Below are 16,552 nucleotides of genomic sequence, written 5' to 3'. Positions count from 1 at the left end.
AACAAACCTTTCATCATGTATAAGGAGTCTTGGTAAGTGCTTGTCTATAATTTGCAACTTTGGATAAACAGAAGAAGTTGATGCTTTTAAAAGCATTCTTCAGTTACGGATCCCATGCATTCATTTGGGTTTGCTGCTACAAGAAGGAAGCTAGAGGCAGCAAAGGAATAACTGGGATGCAACAAGCATTAATGTCCACATTGCATGAGGACGGACTACTGAAGTGTCAGTCAAATGGAATATTCAAGGAGAAATTTGAATAGTTCTTGAACTAGTTCCACATGTTAAAGAAAACTTAATAAAATATCTAACTTAAACAAAGTCTACCTCAGATTTCCTGTGAGACTTCAGTATTGAAGACATTTAAACAAGTACTGTGACTGAGATGACTTTCAAGGAGTTTTAAAGAGCAAACTACACCTCTACATTATCTTGCCTACATATCACATCTGTGACACATCAACCCGCAGGATCAAGGTATTTTTTCCCTACCACCATCACTGTAATCCACCTTTCCTTTCATTTCACATTTGCCTCCAACACAGAAGCTCAGACAAACAGCCTGTTCTCCTTTTGCTTTTTCAGTTGGCATGCTTTATATGCAAAGGGATTCTAAGCCTAGAACAAAAATTAGACAGAAAGCCATAGACATTCACAAAAGCTTCAGACAGAACAGAAACCTCTGATATGACCCTGCCCTCACAGATATGATGAAATAAAGAACCAGATCATATCAAGAAGTCAACAAAATTAGTTTTTGATTTCATTACTTAGATCTGTGCACGGAGAGGTTGTTTTTTTAACAACAGGCCAACACAGAGCTGTACTTTAATTCATTTCCAAACCAGTTTAATTATGGAAATTGATACCGGTTAACTTTGATTCTGTATTTGTTTACCAATGATTACCACTGTTATCTTAATTTTGTAGCTACACAAACACTGTGAGAGAATTAGCTCTTACCTGTTTGGTATTATCATGCCATATAATCCAGAAGAGAACAACAAAACTTCAGCAGGCATGGAACGTAAGACTGCATTTATAAAATAAAGGATTGCATAATCAAATACAATCACCTCTTCTACTGTGCAGGTACTATCTAAATTATGGTTAGGATTAACACATGATGAAAGAACATCAGTTCCAATTTTTACTCAGTTTTAGTTTTCAAAACCTTTCAGAATTAAGTTGCTGGTGTACTATTTTTATTTTGAATGCTTCTTTTGAATTGTTTCACAATGAAGTTGTTCAGCAAAGCACAGCTCTAGAAAGTCAAGATGTCTTTGGCTGAAGAGTCAGCTGATGTTGCTTTAATTCTAATGGAGATACTGACTTGTGCCCAGAAGGGAGGGCTGAAGCCAGACTCTCAATTCTATCACTTACTACAAGATTGCATTTAAGCAATTATTTTCATTCTCAGTTCCTGCAGGCAGAGTGCAGAACTATCCAATTTTTTTCCCATTATTATTCCTCTTCTCCGCTGAAAGACAGCAGTTCCAGCCCTCCCTGTTTTTACCTTTTCCTTCAAACAAGAAATTCCAGCTGCTCTACACCCCCATCCTTACACCATCACCTGCTCTATCCTGCAGTTAAAAGCAGAGCAAAGTCAAGATTACCAAGCACTGAATTAGCGAATCCAAACACTACTCAGCAAAGTCAAGAGAGACTCATTCAGAGATGCAGATTAACAGCAAAAAATTTAAAACTACACACCATGTGAGTTTGCAGGTAACTCCTGGTCCACAAAGAGCTCACAGTGACTACAGCACAATGCACTGCAATAAAGGTGGATCCATACAGCAGAAGAGCTGGTGCTGAGTCCACAACATATCCGCCTGGGCCTGACTAAGCCCCTCGGGGTGGAACGCGACTGACCAATAAACCCCTACGACAGAAAAAGGCTCAGCGGAGATGGGCAAGGAGGATGTACCTGTGCAGCTCAGGGAATAACGCCGGATGTGACTGACCACAGCTGCTGCAAAGAAGCTGATTTTACCTCAGCACAAGGGGGACTGGAGAGTGGCCTTGGTTTTAGATAAACAGCTATGAAGAGTTGAGTGGACCAACTGGCGGAATAAATCTTTCTCCCTAAGTTCATTAAGAAAGTGTGAATGTCTCCCTGAGTTAGCCAGGGTGGCAGGGGGAGAGAACACACGACTCAGCCCAAAGTACAGTATAATGTCTGAACAACTAGAAGAGTGCTGAACAGAGCAGTGGGCTTGAGCTGGCTTCAACCCACACACTCCTCCCCAGCATCTGGGGACACCCAGAATTGTGACTGTGAAGCACAGGGAGACCAGTAACGGGCACACTCATATTGTGATCCTACCATCTACTGCAGTTGCTGTACTGTGTTTGTATAGTTATTTCAGTACACTGTTGTATCACTTTTCTAAATCAAAATCCCGTGTAACATCATGTATCTTCCAATAAGTACATCTGATATTAAACGTTACACCTTCCATGCGCAGGACACCTGAAAGAACCTGGTCAGAAAGCACTGGACTCCGACAGCACCACCAGAGGTCCCACCTGGGGCCAGCTTTCAGCCGGTTCCAGTAGCCAGATAACCTAGTACTGGCTGAATTAGACCACCCGCAATCACTTCTGAGGCACAGCTCCTGGTTTAGTTTCACCCCAAATGCAGCCAATTTCCACACTGCCAAAATGCTCCATACTGTGAAATGATGTATGGTAAGCAGGGGTGATGAGATCACTGCTTTCAAAAAAAGTTCTGGTCTGACCCATAGCACTAACATATAGGCGCTCAGTATTTCGGTACACGCAACTTCTATGGATATGCTACATTATCTGAAAACCGTACTTTCAACCATTTACCTTCTCATTCATCTACTGAACATAGATGTTCACAAAAACATTTTTGTTGGTGTATGAATACGTTTATATACCCTTGCCTCTATTAATGTTTCTCCTTCCTCTGGAATACAAGCAGTCTGTTCTGTACTCAGTGTGAAGTACCACATGCGTGAGGGCACTGAAATTTATTATGGTATCTGCTGTACCCGGACACACAGGTATCCACGCTCTGCTGTAAATGCCTATCACTTCTGAAGAACTGATATGTTTAGGTGTTAGCTCAAACACTTTCTATTTACAGTTTTCTGAACAGTTTTAAAGGTAATCTGCAAAACAGCATTGCAGAATTCCATACATCTGCAAGCCTCAGGCAATATACAATATATACATTTTAGATAAGCATTCTGTTCTCACACCACCCTCTTCATTTTTTCTTTAGTCTGAGTTTTCAGAACAACCACATAAAGTGTTGTCTATCACACCAGAACACAAAGAATACAATGCATTACAATGGCACAATTTTCTTGCTACAGAACTGCAAAAATATGAAGACGCAGACCTCAGGTTTATGCTTAAGCCTTACCATAAAGGGAAAAGGAGATGCACAGAAACAGCAGGAAATCACGTCCTGTATGCTTATCTCACAGTAACTCATTTGTACACCCATACTGAAGGAAAGCTATCCTTCTGGAGATTTTCAAAGACAAGAGTAAGTTAGTTCAGAGAAATAACTTTTCCAGGAAAAGGTAACTGCTAAAGAACTAATACTAATTTCTAATTAATTTTGATGTAATGAAGAGAATTAGAATATATCTGAAATCCAGTAAAGTTTATCAATTACCCTGCAATGAATGATTCACCTTCTCATTGTGTTCAATCCCTACATGTTCATACATCCTTTTGTACAAAATATGTATTGTATATAATGTATACATAAATCCAACATATATAGTAGTTTATTATACAAAATAAGTTTCTTGAATATCATCCCATGAAAATTAAAAAACATGGAAATTGAGGAAAAAGATAAAAAGTCAATCACAGAATCATCATGAGGTTGGAAGGGACCATAAAGCCCACCCAGTTCCACCCCCCGCCATAGGCCAGGACACCTCCCACCAGACCAGGTTGCCCAAAGCCCCATCCAGCCTGGCCTTGAGCAGCTCCAGGGATGGGGCATCCACAGCTTCTCTGGAGAGGGCCTCACCACCCTCACAGTAAAGAGCTTCTTCCTTGTATCTAATCTAAACCTACCCTCTTTTATTTTAAAGCCATTACCCCTTGACCTATCACTCTATGCCCTGACAGAGTCCCTCCCCATCTCTACTGTAGGACCCCCTTTACGTACTAGAAAGCTACTTACATAGGCCTCGCTGCAGCCTTCTCTTCTCCAGGCTGAAGAACCCCAACTCCCTCAGCCTCTCATAGGAGAGGCGCTCCAGCCCCTTGATCCCTCATGGCCCTCCCTTGCCCAGCTAGCCACCCTGCTTTTGATGCAGCCCATCATACGGTTGGCTTTCTGGGCTGCAAGCGCACATTGATGGCTCCTGGAGAGCTTCTCATCAACCAACACCCCCAGGTTTTTCTCCTCAGAGTTGCTCTCAATCCATTCTCTGCCCAGCCTGTATTTGTGCTTGGGATTGCCCCAGCCCAGGTGCACGACCTTGCACCTGACCTTGTTGAACCTCATGAGACTCTCACAGGCCCACCCCTAAGGCCTGCCCAGGTCCCTCAGGATGGCATCCCTTCCCTCCTGCGTGCCGGCCGCACCACGCAGCTTGGTGTTGTCTACACTATAGTGATAACTGTCATGAGCTACTTTTGTTTTTTTTGCCCTTGCCTAAGAACATTCTCACAGATAAGCATCTATTTAGGTCTTCTCCATGGAAGTCTTTTATAAATCTCACCACAGCTCTAGTTACCATGATCATGTACTAACTAAACAGCTTTCATTACTCCTGAAGATGCAGGACTACAATGGTTATTTGAACTCCCTCTTCCTTTCCCTACATTTGTTTACATCATGTAAGGTGTTATTTAATGATCTTGGTGGTTCTTTACAAGTACGTGATTATAACTCACATCTCACGGTTGCACATCTACATTAAAGAGACTTAAGACTAATTGCAGGAAGAATCCACGTAATGATGATTGACAAAGAAACTCATACTAAGATTAACTTAGATTTTAAATTCTTCTTACAAGTCAATTTGTAAGTACACTAGTGCCCTAAGTCTTCAGTGCACAAGCATATGCGGTTAACCAGGCCTCTTACCCACCTATTTCTACTTCACTGTGCAGGTAAAGTAATTGCCGTAACAAAGGAAAACATATCCAGGTGTGTTTTCCAATGCATGCAACTTTCAATAGCAGCAAAGTACCACTGTCCCCAAATTACCAATGCTAAACCAAGATAGATACAAGAATGCCACCCAACGACATATTTACATTTCTACGGCAGAGTCTGCACAGGAGCAGGGGCTGACAGAAGCACCTCAGCTGCTACAGACGCAGAAACAGAAGAAAGGCTTGAGGGGCTCAAGGCTGCTACAACTCTCAGAGCCATAATTACGTCGCCTACCATCACCAAGAAAATATCACAAATAAAGACAGCGAGGAATGGAGATGACTCTCTCTGGAAAGTTAATTAGCAAACATGGAACTTGCTGTTAATTGATAGAGAGATGCTTTTCTCCCCAGATATACGTCAAAGGAGCAAGCACGCTGTATGTTTTTCATCAGGACATGCTGCACGTACTTCATGAGCTCAGACTGCTAATTATTGAGAGGCAAAATAAAAGGTGCCTTTCTTCCCATTAATTTTTAGTCACTATTTTGATTATGATTTGAAATCCAGCTAGTTTTAAAAGCAGAACTAGAATTACCTACAAAATGAATGGACAGTCTCTGCTTACATCCATAAACTGTTTCAAAAAAAAGGTAATTACTTAAAATACCAGGAAATGACTTCATTAAGTCTCATCCTTTGTCACACACAGTAGCAGAAAGCAGAAATTATCCTTCTTTAAGCTTGCCTTTAATCTTTTAACATTTTGCATTCAATATGCTCTTTCTGATCTTGTCAGCAGTTATGATTTCCTTCTTCTGTCCTTACATAAGGAGTGAAGTTACAATAGTCCCAGGCTACATTTCTCTCTACTCGAGTTCTCATTCAGGCCTCAGATTAATGTTGTCCTCCCAACCTTCATGTTTTGGTGTGTTTAGTTAACAACAATATTCAGCAGTTGGCTATTAAACAGGCATTTCAGGAATGTGGTGGGATGTTCATTACAGTAAACTTTTATCCACTGCCAGGAAATGTAATTTACCTATTCTTTTAATTATCAGACTGGCATATGGGCAGATTAAAAATAGGAAGACAGCCAAAAATAACTATTACTAATCTGAAAATATGTGCATTTCCTGGAATATAGATGACTTGAACCTGTTCTCTTGGGTCAAGTAAAACGAGATGCTACAAATATTTCTGTAGTTCATCTGCTTAACATATTTGCATTAGCCATCTATCAACTGCATGCAACTTCTTCCAGGACTATTTCAAACCTTTTTTTTAATTCTGATGAGAACCTAATTGATGATCTCCTCCTCAGCAGAAAGGTTACTTGTTATTTTAGCTTGCCTGTTTAATACAGTCAAACTGGCATCCCAGAGGATGCTTCCATCTGATCTAAATTTCCTGTGCAAGAACAAGGCAATGTCTGCCTGATTCACAGGGAGTCTAATAACCAAGTGTGTCCTTACAGCAGTGCCAAGGTGCAGCCACTACGTCCACGTGTGAGGAAAGAGAGGAGCCAAGATTATGCTCTCCCCCGTTAACAGCCCATCGCAGAACTGGGAGCTCCTGCCATCACACCGATAGGGTTTGTAAAGTCTGCCTGGGTATCCAGAAGCAGGATTTAATTGCCATGCCAGTTTCAACTAGATCGGTACGCAAGTTCCAGGGCTGCAGGATGTGGAGACGTACATTTTTTCATCTTCACTATTATGTATTCACATGGATTTTTATCCCAGCCGTTCTCTTCATAACTATTGCCCTCCACTGATAAAAGAAAGAAGCTCAGATTTTGTCTTCTGGGGTTCTAAATATTTTCTCCTCTTATCCTCTTCCTTGTGTTTGTTCTGTTACAAAATAGTGTACTATCACAAATTCCTGAGGCAAACAGTGATCACAGGACAGAGGAACTCCTTGTTCATAATTTGATTTAATGCCTGGTCACTGAACGTACTTCACTGATTCATCGAAGTGGTATTCAGCGCATTGGACGCATAAATATCAAACGTGATTTACCTGCTCACCAGAATAAATAGCTGCAGACAGGGAATCATCAACCCAGAAATATTACGTGCTACAAGACTACATAACTGTTATAGAAGAGAAGATGAAGAAAAAAATTGATTGGAATAAACCTGTAAAATTTACAGCCACGGTGTTTTTGCAGGTTTAGTCCAATTTCCTACTGGATCAGGCTTATTGTCATGGAATAATTGTATAAAGTCCCGTCACCTTTTTGATGTCACATATGCCTTTCTTTACGAGTGCCTTTGTTCTGCCGAGTACTAGGTATTATTAGATTAACTCTTCCCAAATGAAAGCAGTGCAGTTCATCCTTAGAGATGAAAGATCCCAGAAGCAATACCACAGAGTTTTCTTTAATGCATATTTGGAAAGGCAAATAGAATAGGAAAAAACAGTGTTCCACACCTCAGAAAAACACCTGCATGCTTCTTAAAACACATTAAGTTCTTAACATATACAAAGGCACAGACCTAATAAACAGGGAATACTATTTTACAAGGTAGTTCTAAGCCACATTTTTACCTATTAAATTTCCAAGTCATTATAAACCTCTATTTAAGAGAAGCCGATGACACAAGAACGTCATGCCAGCTTCCCTCACAAAAACTGAAGCATTATAAGACGCTGTACTGTAACTGCTCAAGGATTTACACAGAGGCCTTTATAAACAGTACTAGAATAATAATAATAAAAAGGATATAAAATCAATGCCTGGAGCACTATTTCCTGACGATATGCTCCGTACATACACAAATTTGAAATAGCATTTACGGCTTGTGTAACACTTAAGAAACAACACCTTGCTGCCTCCTACTAGTGGTACCAGTTTGATCCCTAATTTAGTGAAGTCTTACAGAGAATCACCTACAATATAGACCATGTATAAAGTCTTGAGTAAATATATATATACACACTGTATATATCATTTAAATGGCAAAGCAAGTGGAAAAGGCCACATGAAACTCCTTGTTAGTCAGTCACAATGGAAGCAAAGATTCTCCAAAAGAGCGTTTTTTGCTGCTTTCCGTGAAGTTTTACAGTCATGAGCTGTTCATTCCCTAACAAAATAACAAAAAGTTTGAGAAAATGTCCTGCACAAAGAGATACACGCCTTCCTTACAAGAAACCAAGAGACACAACATGAACGTTTTGATACAATGAGATGACTTACTGAACACGAATATTACCAAAAATATACTCCTTGTACAGTCCTGCACAATAAAGATATTCAATATTCGCTATTTTGTGTTTTCTAACCAGTGAAGCTTAGATAATTGCCCTTTTACAAAGCAACCTAAACATTATTGATATTGCCTCAAAAGTGGGGTAAAAGTTTGGATTTGTGGGGAAAAAAAACTAATAGCAGAAATATATTTGCCAGTACGGAAAGTACCTAATATGTTCAATTATAGTAGTATGTATGCAAATGCTGCCAACTATTATGGTTAAATTGAAGTCTACAGTAAGGTCTTCAGATTTTTATTTTTAAATAGCTGAAGGGTTAGGTAAAGCAAGATCCCTAATTTTTATCTCCCCATCTTTGTAGGATCAATAAGAGTCAAAGACACTATGGAACAAAACTAGCTAATCTACACTTCATACCCAGCAAGTATTAATTTTTGGTTGAAAGTATTTCCTCTTAGAGAAATGGTAGCTTGCTGATAGGAAGGACTTCCTTAACTTCAGTAAAAACATCCCATAACTTTAATCCAGCAAAAATTCTGCATCAGGGTAACTACGAGGCAGCCTCACATGGATCGTCACCTTCTTACTGAATTGTTTGTTCAGAACTGTGATGACTGGAGAAGGACTGATAAATAGCTTTGAAAACATAAATGGTGCATCCATCAGGAAAGGAATATGCTACTTTCCATGTCTATCAGGGATAGGATAAATCATAATAGTCTTAAATTCCCCCAAGAGATTAGAGATTAAGTTAGGAAGCAAGGGAAACAAAACCTTTACAGACAAGCATAACTGAACCAAAACATACCATCTATAGAGTTTTGGGAATCTTTCTTACCAGAATTTTCTGAGAAAAGGTTAAACAAGCATTTATAGTATTTACACCAAAAACTAACCCTGCCTTTGAATCACAGTCTACATGACTGAGACCTCTTCCAGATGCATGTTCCGTATGGGGAATACGTTGCCAAACCCTGCTATTTCAAAAGGAGAGTTTTTGAAATTGAAACACAGCATTATCATGACCGTTTTTGACTCAACTTCTACCTTTATTCAAAGAGTTTTTAGTAAAGAAGAAATTTTTATTCCTTGTTTTGAATAAATTGTTATTTTTACACTGACAGCAATTAAAAGAAACAATAATGAAAATACAATTCCTATTGCAGTAGATCTTAAACTCATGTTAGTGGCAGTTTTGAGGTAGAGTCCCTCTCACCTGCCCAACAACACTATTAGAAGGCCGTTATTAAAGATTTGGCTTTTTTCATACACAGTTTATAAAGCACACACACATCTAAAACTAACTGCTCAAGTTCTAGCTGTCCAAGTAAGCTAATAAGTACCTGGGTTCAATTCAAATAAACTACAGAAAAATACATTTAATAAGGTGATTAGACGTGAGCTATATCACATATAAGTTAAGAAGTGAGTGAAATACACATTAAACTGAACGTACCACCTGAACACGTTAGCTATCCCAAGAAGTCCATGTGTATCACATCTCAGACCTTTATGCTCAAACATATTTGACTGAAATTATCATCGAGATAGAGAAAAGGACTGACAGCACAGCAGAAAGCTTAGCATGAGTAGAAAAGCAAATCAATGTGATTCTGATTTTCAAAGAGATTCACAGGTAGAAAAAATTAACTATTTCAATCACATCCACTTACTTTGATACACAAAGTTCTTATCAATAAAAAAAAATCTTATTGGACAGAACTCAGAAGTTCTAATGAAAAACAGCTCCTACCTGGCACAATGCTAAGTAGTTCTGCCATTACCGAGGACAAAAACTAAGAACAATTAAGGTCATTGCTTAGACTTACCCTAAATTGTGAGGGTGCTTTTCCTAAACACACAGACACATTATGCCCAGATAAGCACGCACACCATATTTATCTGAAAAGATGACAATTGCCTTGACTCTTACAGTTTAATGTAAAAACCAGGGGGTGTCTTTTTTTCAGGTCAGTAAGGTAGTATGTGACTTAACGTGGCAGGTCTGATAGTGATGAAGGCACAGAAACACGCCTGAAGCAGCTCAAAGTCTGAACAAGGTGATGCGGTGCTTACAGTTGCTTTTCTTTGCACACTTGGGAATCTCTGTGATATGCTACCAGTTAGAGGATTCACTGTGATTTCTGGAAGCTGTGTCTCCTGAATGGCAGATCACCTAGAGGTCACAGGTACTATTGTGAAACAGAGAAGTATTAGAAGTCACGATGTGAATCTTACACCCACAGCGGTACTGTACATAAAGAAAAAAATCAGCTGTGAGATCAGGAAGAAACAGCGTGGTAGAAGCAAAAGCGCAAAGATGGAAACATCAAAACAGAAGCCTTTAAGGGTTATCTCAGTGCAGAAATCACTCACTGGACTCAAAAGAAAATACTTTTCACATGAAAAAATGGAAGAAAGCTATAGAATCGGTGCATACTCAAAAGAAGAGACAGACACCTGATTACGCAGGAAATCATTAAACTGAAAGCTCAAGAAATAGCAAGAGCACAAACCATTCCACCAAAAATACTCTAGGCCACCGATGGTTAATGCATAATAATGCACCTTCATGGTTTCAGCCTACAAGTGAAGAGCTTTACCTTGCCAGCATCCATCACCTGATTTCACCGAAAAGTCACTTTATTCCCGCAGAAAGTGACTGTATTGTGTAAAGACCACGATTAGCTGTTGAGCCAAGCAAAATCAAGGTGGGACGTCGCATTTAACAAAGAGTTTGGTGAATGTTGTCTGGAATAAGCAACCAGGCATGCTACAAAGAAAAAGAAGAAACGTCTTGTACTAGAAGAGCACCTGAAATTTTGCTGATGGTATTTTTCACTGTCAGTAAATACTGACCATATGGTCACATCAGGAGGAAGGACATCACAATTGCAGGTGCTTGATGAAATAGCTAACAAGTCCTTCAAAGACTGCTGAGGTCTTCATACATCCAATGACTCCTTGCAAGGGATTGTACTCTAACTCTGACAAGAAAAATAAAGACGCCTACTGAAGCACTCCTTTGTCGTTAGATTAAGGCACACTGGGTTTGGATAAATCCAAAAGTTGTAGCTGAAGGATTTAAGAAAGGCTTTATTTCCAACTTCTAGGGACAAAACTGAAGATGATTTCAGTCATTTTGAGTCTGAAGAGAAAGCTGAGAATAATAAACACTAAAAGCGAGGAAGATGACAACAGTGAAGAACGTGACGGCATCGTAACGTTGTGAAGAGTCTGAGCTATAAAAACTGAACGACAATTCAGGCATAAGAAGAAAATCAGAGTAACCTCCAATACAGACAAATCACCGGTGATTACCTGTAATCAGTACACAATAAAGCAATAAAGTTTTTGCTAATGATTATCAAATTAGTATTTCCCAACATTATCAAGACCTAACCTAGCATGTTAAGACACGAGCGGAGGGGGGGAGAAGTAGGGTAGGACCTTAAGGTATTATGGTAGGCCAGTATGCAAGTGGTCCCTAACTAATACTTCATTAGTACCTCAAAACACAATAAATATCAGCTTAAAGAAGTAGGAACAAACACTGCATGCTTACAGGGAGCAGTCACGTCGGTAAAAACAAGCTTTTTAAAAAAATGTTTCAGTATTTAGCCCCAAACCTTTTTTTCCTCCAAATTTCTCCATCAGCATTTTGGTGTTGCTACTAGTGTTAAGGAGACTCTAGCTCAACAGCCAATACTGAATAAACCGTCTCCACTAAAAGGATATTAATGTGTTGTGCTAAGGGCTAAACTTATTTGCTAGCATATTTTAACACATGATTTTCTCATAATAGGCAGAAACCAGTGACAAGATAACCAACAGATGAGGCAAGAAGTACAGGCAGAGTTCTTGAGGAAGAGCAGCACAACAGCCCAGATCGTTTTCAGAGTTTTAATATAGCTCACTAATTTGTTGACAACTTGCACATCAGTACAACAAACCTGACCACCTCATAGTTTGGGAGAGTTTGTACCACAAAGTACAGCAAGAGAAAAACAAAAAGAAAAAGAAACTCTGAAGCAGATTCAGAAAACAGATGAGAAGTCAAAAATAATAATGGAGGGAACACTGATAATATCAAAGATGTAACACGCCAACTACAGAAAGATACTCAGGGTAAGCAGAGGTACCCCCAAAGACCTCACAACTAATTAGCTAGGAAAGAAATTTTGTTACCAATTTGGCATTTAAGAAAATAAAGATTACCGTGGTCAGCGAGCAATGGAAAGGAGCGCAGCCCTTATTGAATATGCCCAGTGGCATCACGTTCCCCTAGCTCTCAGGGGAAAAACAGATAAAAATCATTTTACTCTTCTGTAACTGAATACAATCAACAGATACCCTTGAAGAGCAAAGTCTGCAAAGAATCTAACCAGCTACGGCATGGCAACAAGAACAACTCCCTTCTTGGACCATTCCGAATTCTTGCAAAATTCACACTCTCAATTTCTAGTCGCTACAGCTGAAGATGCTTGTTTTGTCTGCCCCAGTCTGCACACACTGTTTGTTGACAACATAACTGTTTGCCATGAATTTGCTAATTACGAAATTGCAACACAAGAGCATGAACCACAATTAAAAAGTCATTTTACATATATCCGTAACAATGACTTTGGCTTGATAACAACTAAAAATAATGCTCTCTACCGCATACTGACAAAGGAGAACACAACAATTATGCAGATATGGTAGAGGCTCAAGGTACAGTCTATAATCCACTTAAAATTTAAGAATAATTGTAATGTTTCACTGTGCAGTCAGCAGTGAAGACAGAACCAAATATTTGTAGCTAATGGAATGCTTCATATAAAATTCATCAAAGTAAACTTTATTCTTATGAGAGAAAAAAATGTTCTGGAATAACATCATTTTCTGTCAAGGCGCAAGGTCTTCTAGTGTAAGGGTCTTGTTTTTCCGTGCTTCCAACAACTAATCTACAATGCTGGGTTATAATAGTTGAAATAGTTTAAATAGATTTCTAAGAACTAGTTAAGGGATTTGGCTGTACATCTCCCACTTCATTTAATGAGAGTAGGATAGTTAAATCCCTTATTTGCCTTTGAATCCAAGTATCTTTCAGTGCTCTACTGCAGATTCTTTAGCTTCCTCCAGTATGAAAATACGCTTATTTCTCAGACATTATGCTACCAACTTTATTAAAAAAAAAACAAATTAAAAAAAATCAATTTACGGTTACAAGCTATGTGGTTGCTGGCCTTCAGCGTCAACACCTGGCAAAATAAAGTAAGGACACAAGATTTCCAAGTTCTGCATAGTTATTTCATGCCTGGAAACTAAGCATGAAAAGAAAGAAAAACAACCCCAAAACGCGCAGGTGAAGTCACACTGAGATAAACGCTAAAATACTTCTTCAGCACAACACTTCCAGACTTTGGATGTTAAAAAGATGCTCGGTTTTGTACACATGGACAGTCCAATTATTATTATTTTATGCATATATATTTAAAGACTTGATTATAGAAATCATGGCAGATGCCCTTAAACCTATTTAAAACACAGATTTCCGAGATGGTTTTTACCATTATATGAATTTTCTATAACCTCTGTCACATACTGCAAGCTCAGTAGCTAAGCCTACTACCTAGATCACAAACGCGATTTTGTGTTAGTCCCAATAAAGGATTAAAACCATAGAAGAAGCTGAAGAGGTATTTTGGCACTACCGGCACAGGTGAACAGATTAAAAAAACAAAAACACCTCTGCTAAACCAGCAGGAAAAGCCCCCACCCAACAGCATTACTACTCGTTACATCGAGCATCTGCTTAGACCTCAGCTTGAAGTGTGAAAAGCAGGATCTTTCAATACCGCCTGGCACATCTCCACTCTCAGTGTTACACATCAGTCTTCAGACTGCAGAAACAGACACAGCCTTCCCACTAACCTTGGTATAGAAGTGACGGTAACACATCTCCAGATAGCATAGATTTTTATCTAAGTCAATGCCTACGTAACTTTTTGGTACGGCAAGACCTGTTCTGAAAAGGTGCGAGTTTCAGAAAGAATTAACGAATTTGGGCCTTACAATGGACCTCTATTAACAGAGATTAAAATTATAACCATAACATTAGTTTTCGCTCAGCTTTAAAATCAAGTAACTACTATGTCATTCACTAGGCACATGCAAGCATAATTTAAGTGATAAATCTGCTGCTGACACTGGTGATCTACCCAGTAGCTATCACGAACAGTGTCTTCATTCCCACTTACCCAACCCCATCAGATCACGAACAGCTCATTCAAAAGTCAGAAGCGGGCCAGAGGCAGGAAAGCCAGATTTCCACCTCACCACGTATGAATTTAAGAAAGTAGTCACAAAGATTGAACAGGCTGAGAACACGGCGATCTGAGCCAACGTAAACCAATCTCGTTTCCGTGCCTCTACGCAGGCGTTCTACCCAAGTACAGCGTGATAAATTCTGATGAAAGAAAACCTAAAACACAACTCCTGTATGTGTGACATAAAATATGAGAACGGTGCATGCTCAAAATATTTAGTAGTGAATCTCCCTGGTTACCAAAAAGTAGTGCCCAGTTTAATCCAGAAGTGACAGACATGCAAATGAGCATGCTACAATGGCTACCACCAAGAATAAACTCTTTAAAAGAAGAGATAAAAAAATCACAAATAAGAGAGGTGTAAAACCGATCTTTGAATTGACTCCTGGCCATTCCACCTCTCAGAAAGCTGTCTGTGGTCCATGAGGTGTTGGCAGCAACATGTAAATAGATGTTATCACTGTTACCAGACATGCTGATTCTTAAAATTGAGATTAAAGCTGAAGCAGTTTTTGCAAATTTCAGTGCTCCAGGAGTAAGATACGTGAGAATTTGTTGTGTAGGTTGTGCCATACCCAACGCTGGCTGAAGAAGGATATGTAACAGAAACGAGGACGATATTTAAGCACACGCATGACCAAATGGGAGCAGCTTGTCCTAACAGCAGGCAACGCCATGAAGTTTGTTCAGCGAGGGATGCTCGGCGGGGTCACCAGTTCAGGAGAGGCACCTGCCGAGGGCCCTGCCCCGGGCCCGGCCCAGCCCAGGCACACACACAATGGTGCTCACCCGGCTCCAAGCCGGGAGCCTTCTCCCCCAGGCGGGACCTGCCTCCCTTGACAGGGCGAGGGGCAGCCCAAGAGACCTTTCCCATCCCCAGGGGCTCAAGTTTAGCCCACCACCACCCCCTGCCCAAGGTGGCATCACGCTGGGGGACGAGATAGGGAAGGAGAGGAGGAGGAGGAGGTGGGGGGGGTCGCCCCTCGTCTCCTCTCCCCGAAACCCCAACCCGGGGGGGGGGGAGCAGGAGGGCAGGGAGGAGGAGGAGGAGGACAAGGGGCCCCCGGGGAGGGGGAGGAGGAGGAGGGCGGCGGGGAGCGGGGGGGCCCTGGGTCCGCCGCCGGGAACAAAGGGCCCTGGGATAAAGCCGAGCCGCGGAGCGCAACAAAGGGGCCTGCAGACCGCCGGGGGAAGGGGGAAGGAGGCAGGGAGGGGGGCGAGCGGCGGCCAAGGGGAAAACCGGGGGGGGGGGGGGGGGGGAGAACCCCGGGGGGAGCCCGTCCCGCAGCGCCAACCGCCCCCGGCCCGGCCAACCGCCGCCACCGGGCGCCCCCCCACCCCACCACCACCACCACCACCACCACCACCACCCCACCCCACCACCCCCCCATCTCCCCGTCTCCGTGCCGGCGGGGGGCTGGCAGCGGAGGGGAGCCGCGAGGGAGGCGGCCCCCCGCTGACCTGGCACAGCTGCTGGCAGTACTCGGTGGCCGCCTGCACGGCGGGCTCGCCGCTCTCCCGCAGCCCGGTCTCCAGCTCCAGCAGCCGCTCCCGCAGGCGCCGCAGCTCCGGCAGGCCCGCGCCGCCTCGCCGCCCGCTCTCCTGCTCGGCCTCCTCGTCCGCCATCTTCGCACCCCGCTCCGTCGCGTACGCAGCCCCCCCCGCGCGCGCCTCCCCCCCCCCCCTTTTCGGCCTTCCCGGCTCCCCTCCTCCTCCTCCTCCTCCTCGCAACTCCCCCCCCCGCTCCCAGCTCCGCGTCACGTGATTACACAATGCCACGTTCCGGGGAGGGGTCACGTGCCGGGAGGGGAGGGGGGAGGGGGGAGAGGGGAAGGGAGGGGTGGGGAGGGGAGGGGGGGAGGAGGGGGGAGCGCGCGCGCGCGCTCCCGCCCGCCCGTCTGCCCGCCTCCGCGCGGTCACG

General features: G+C 42.0%; 1 protein-coding gene across 1 annotated transcript in view; it reads right to left on the bottom strand.

Annotated features, from left to right (window-relative positions):
• Positions 1-16,392, bottom strand: part of ZNF292 (zinc finger protein 292) — a 60,930-nt gene extending 44,538 nt beyond the window's left edge. Inside the window, exon 1 of the mRNA XM_083829233.1 lies at positions 16,093-16,392. Coding sequence (XP_083685359.1) covers positions 16,093-16,257 — 165 coding nt within the window. The 5' untranslated portion in view covers positions 16,258-16,392. The remainder of the gene's footprint in view (positions 1-16,092) is intronic.
• Between the last annotated feature and the right edge of the window lie 160 nt (positions 16,393-16,552).

The sequence above is a fragment of the Anser anser genome (assembly GCF_964211835.1).
Source record: "Anser anser genome assembly, chromosome: 3".
Lineage (NCBI taxonomy): Eukaryota > Metazoa > Chordata > Aves > Anseriformes > Anatidae > Anser > Anser anser.
Note: the sequence above shows the minus strand (reverse complement) of the source record. Positions and strands in the feature narration are given on the sequence as shown.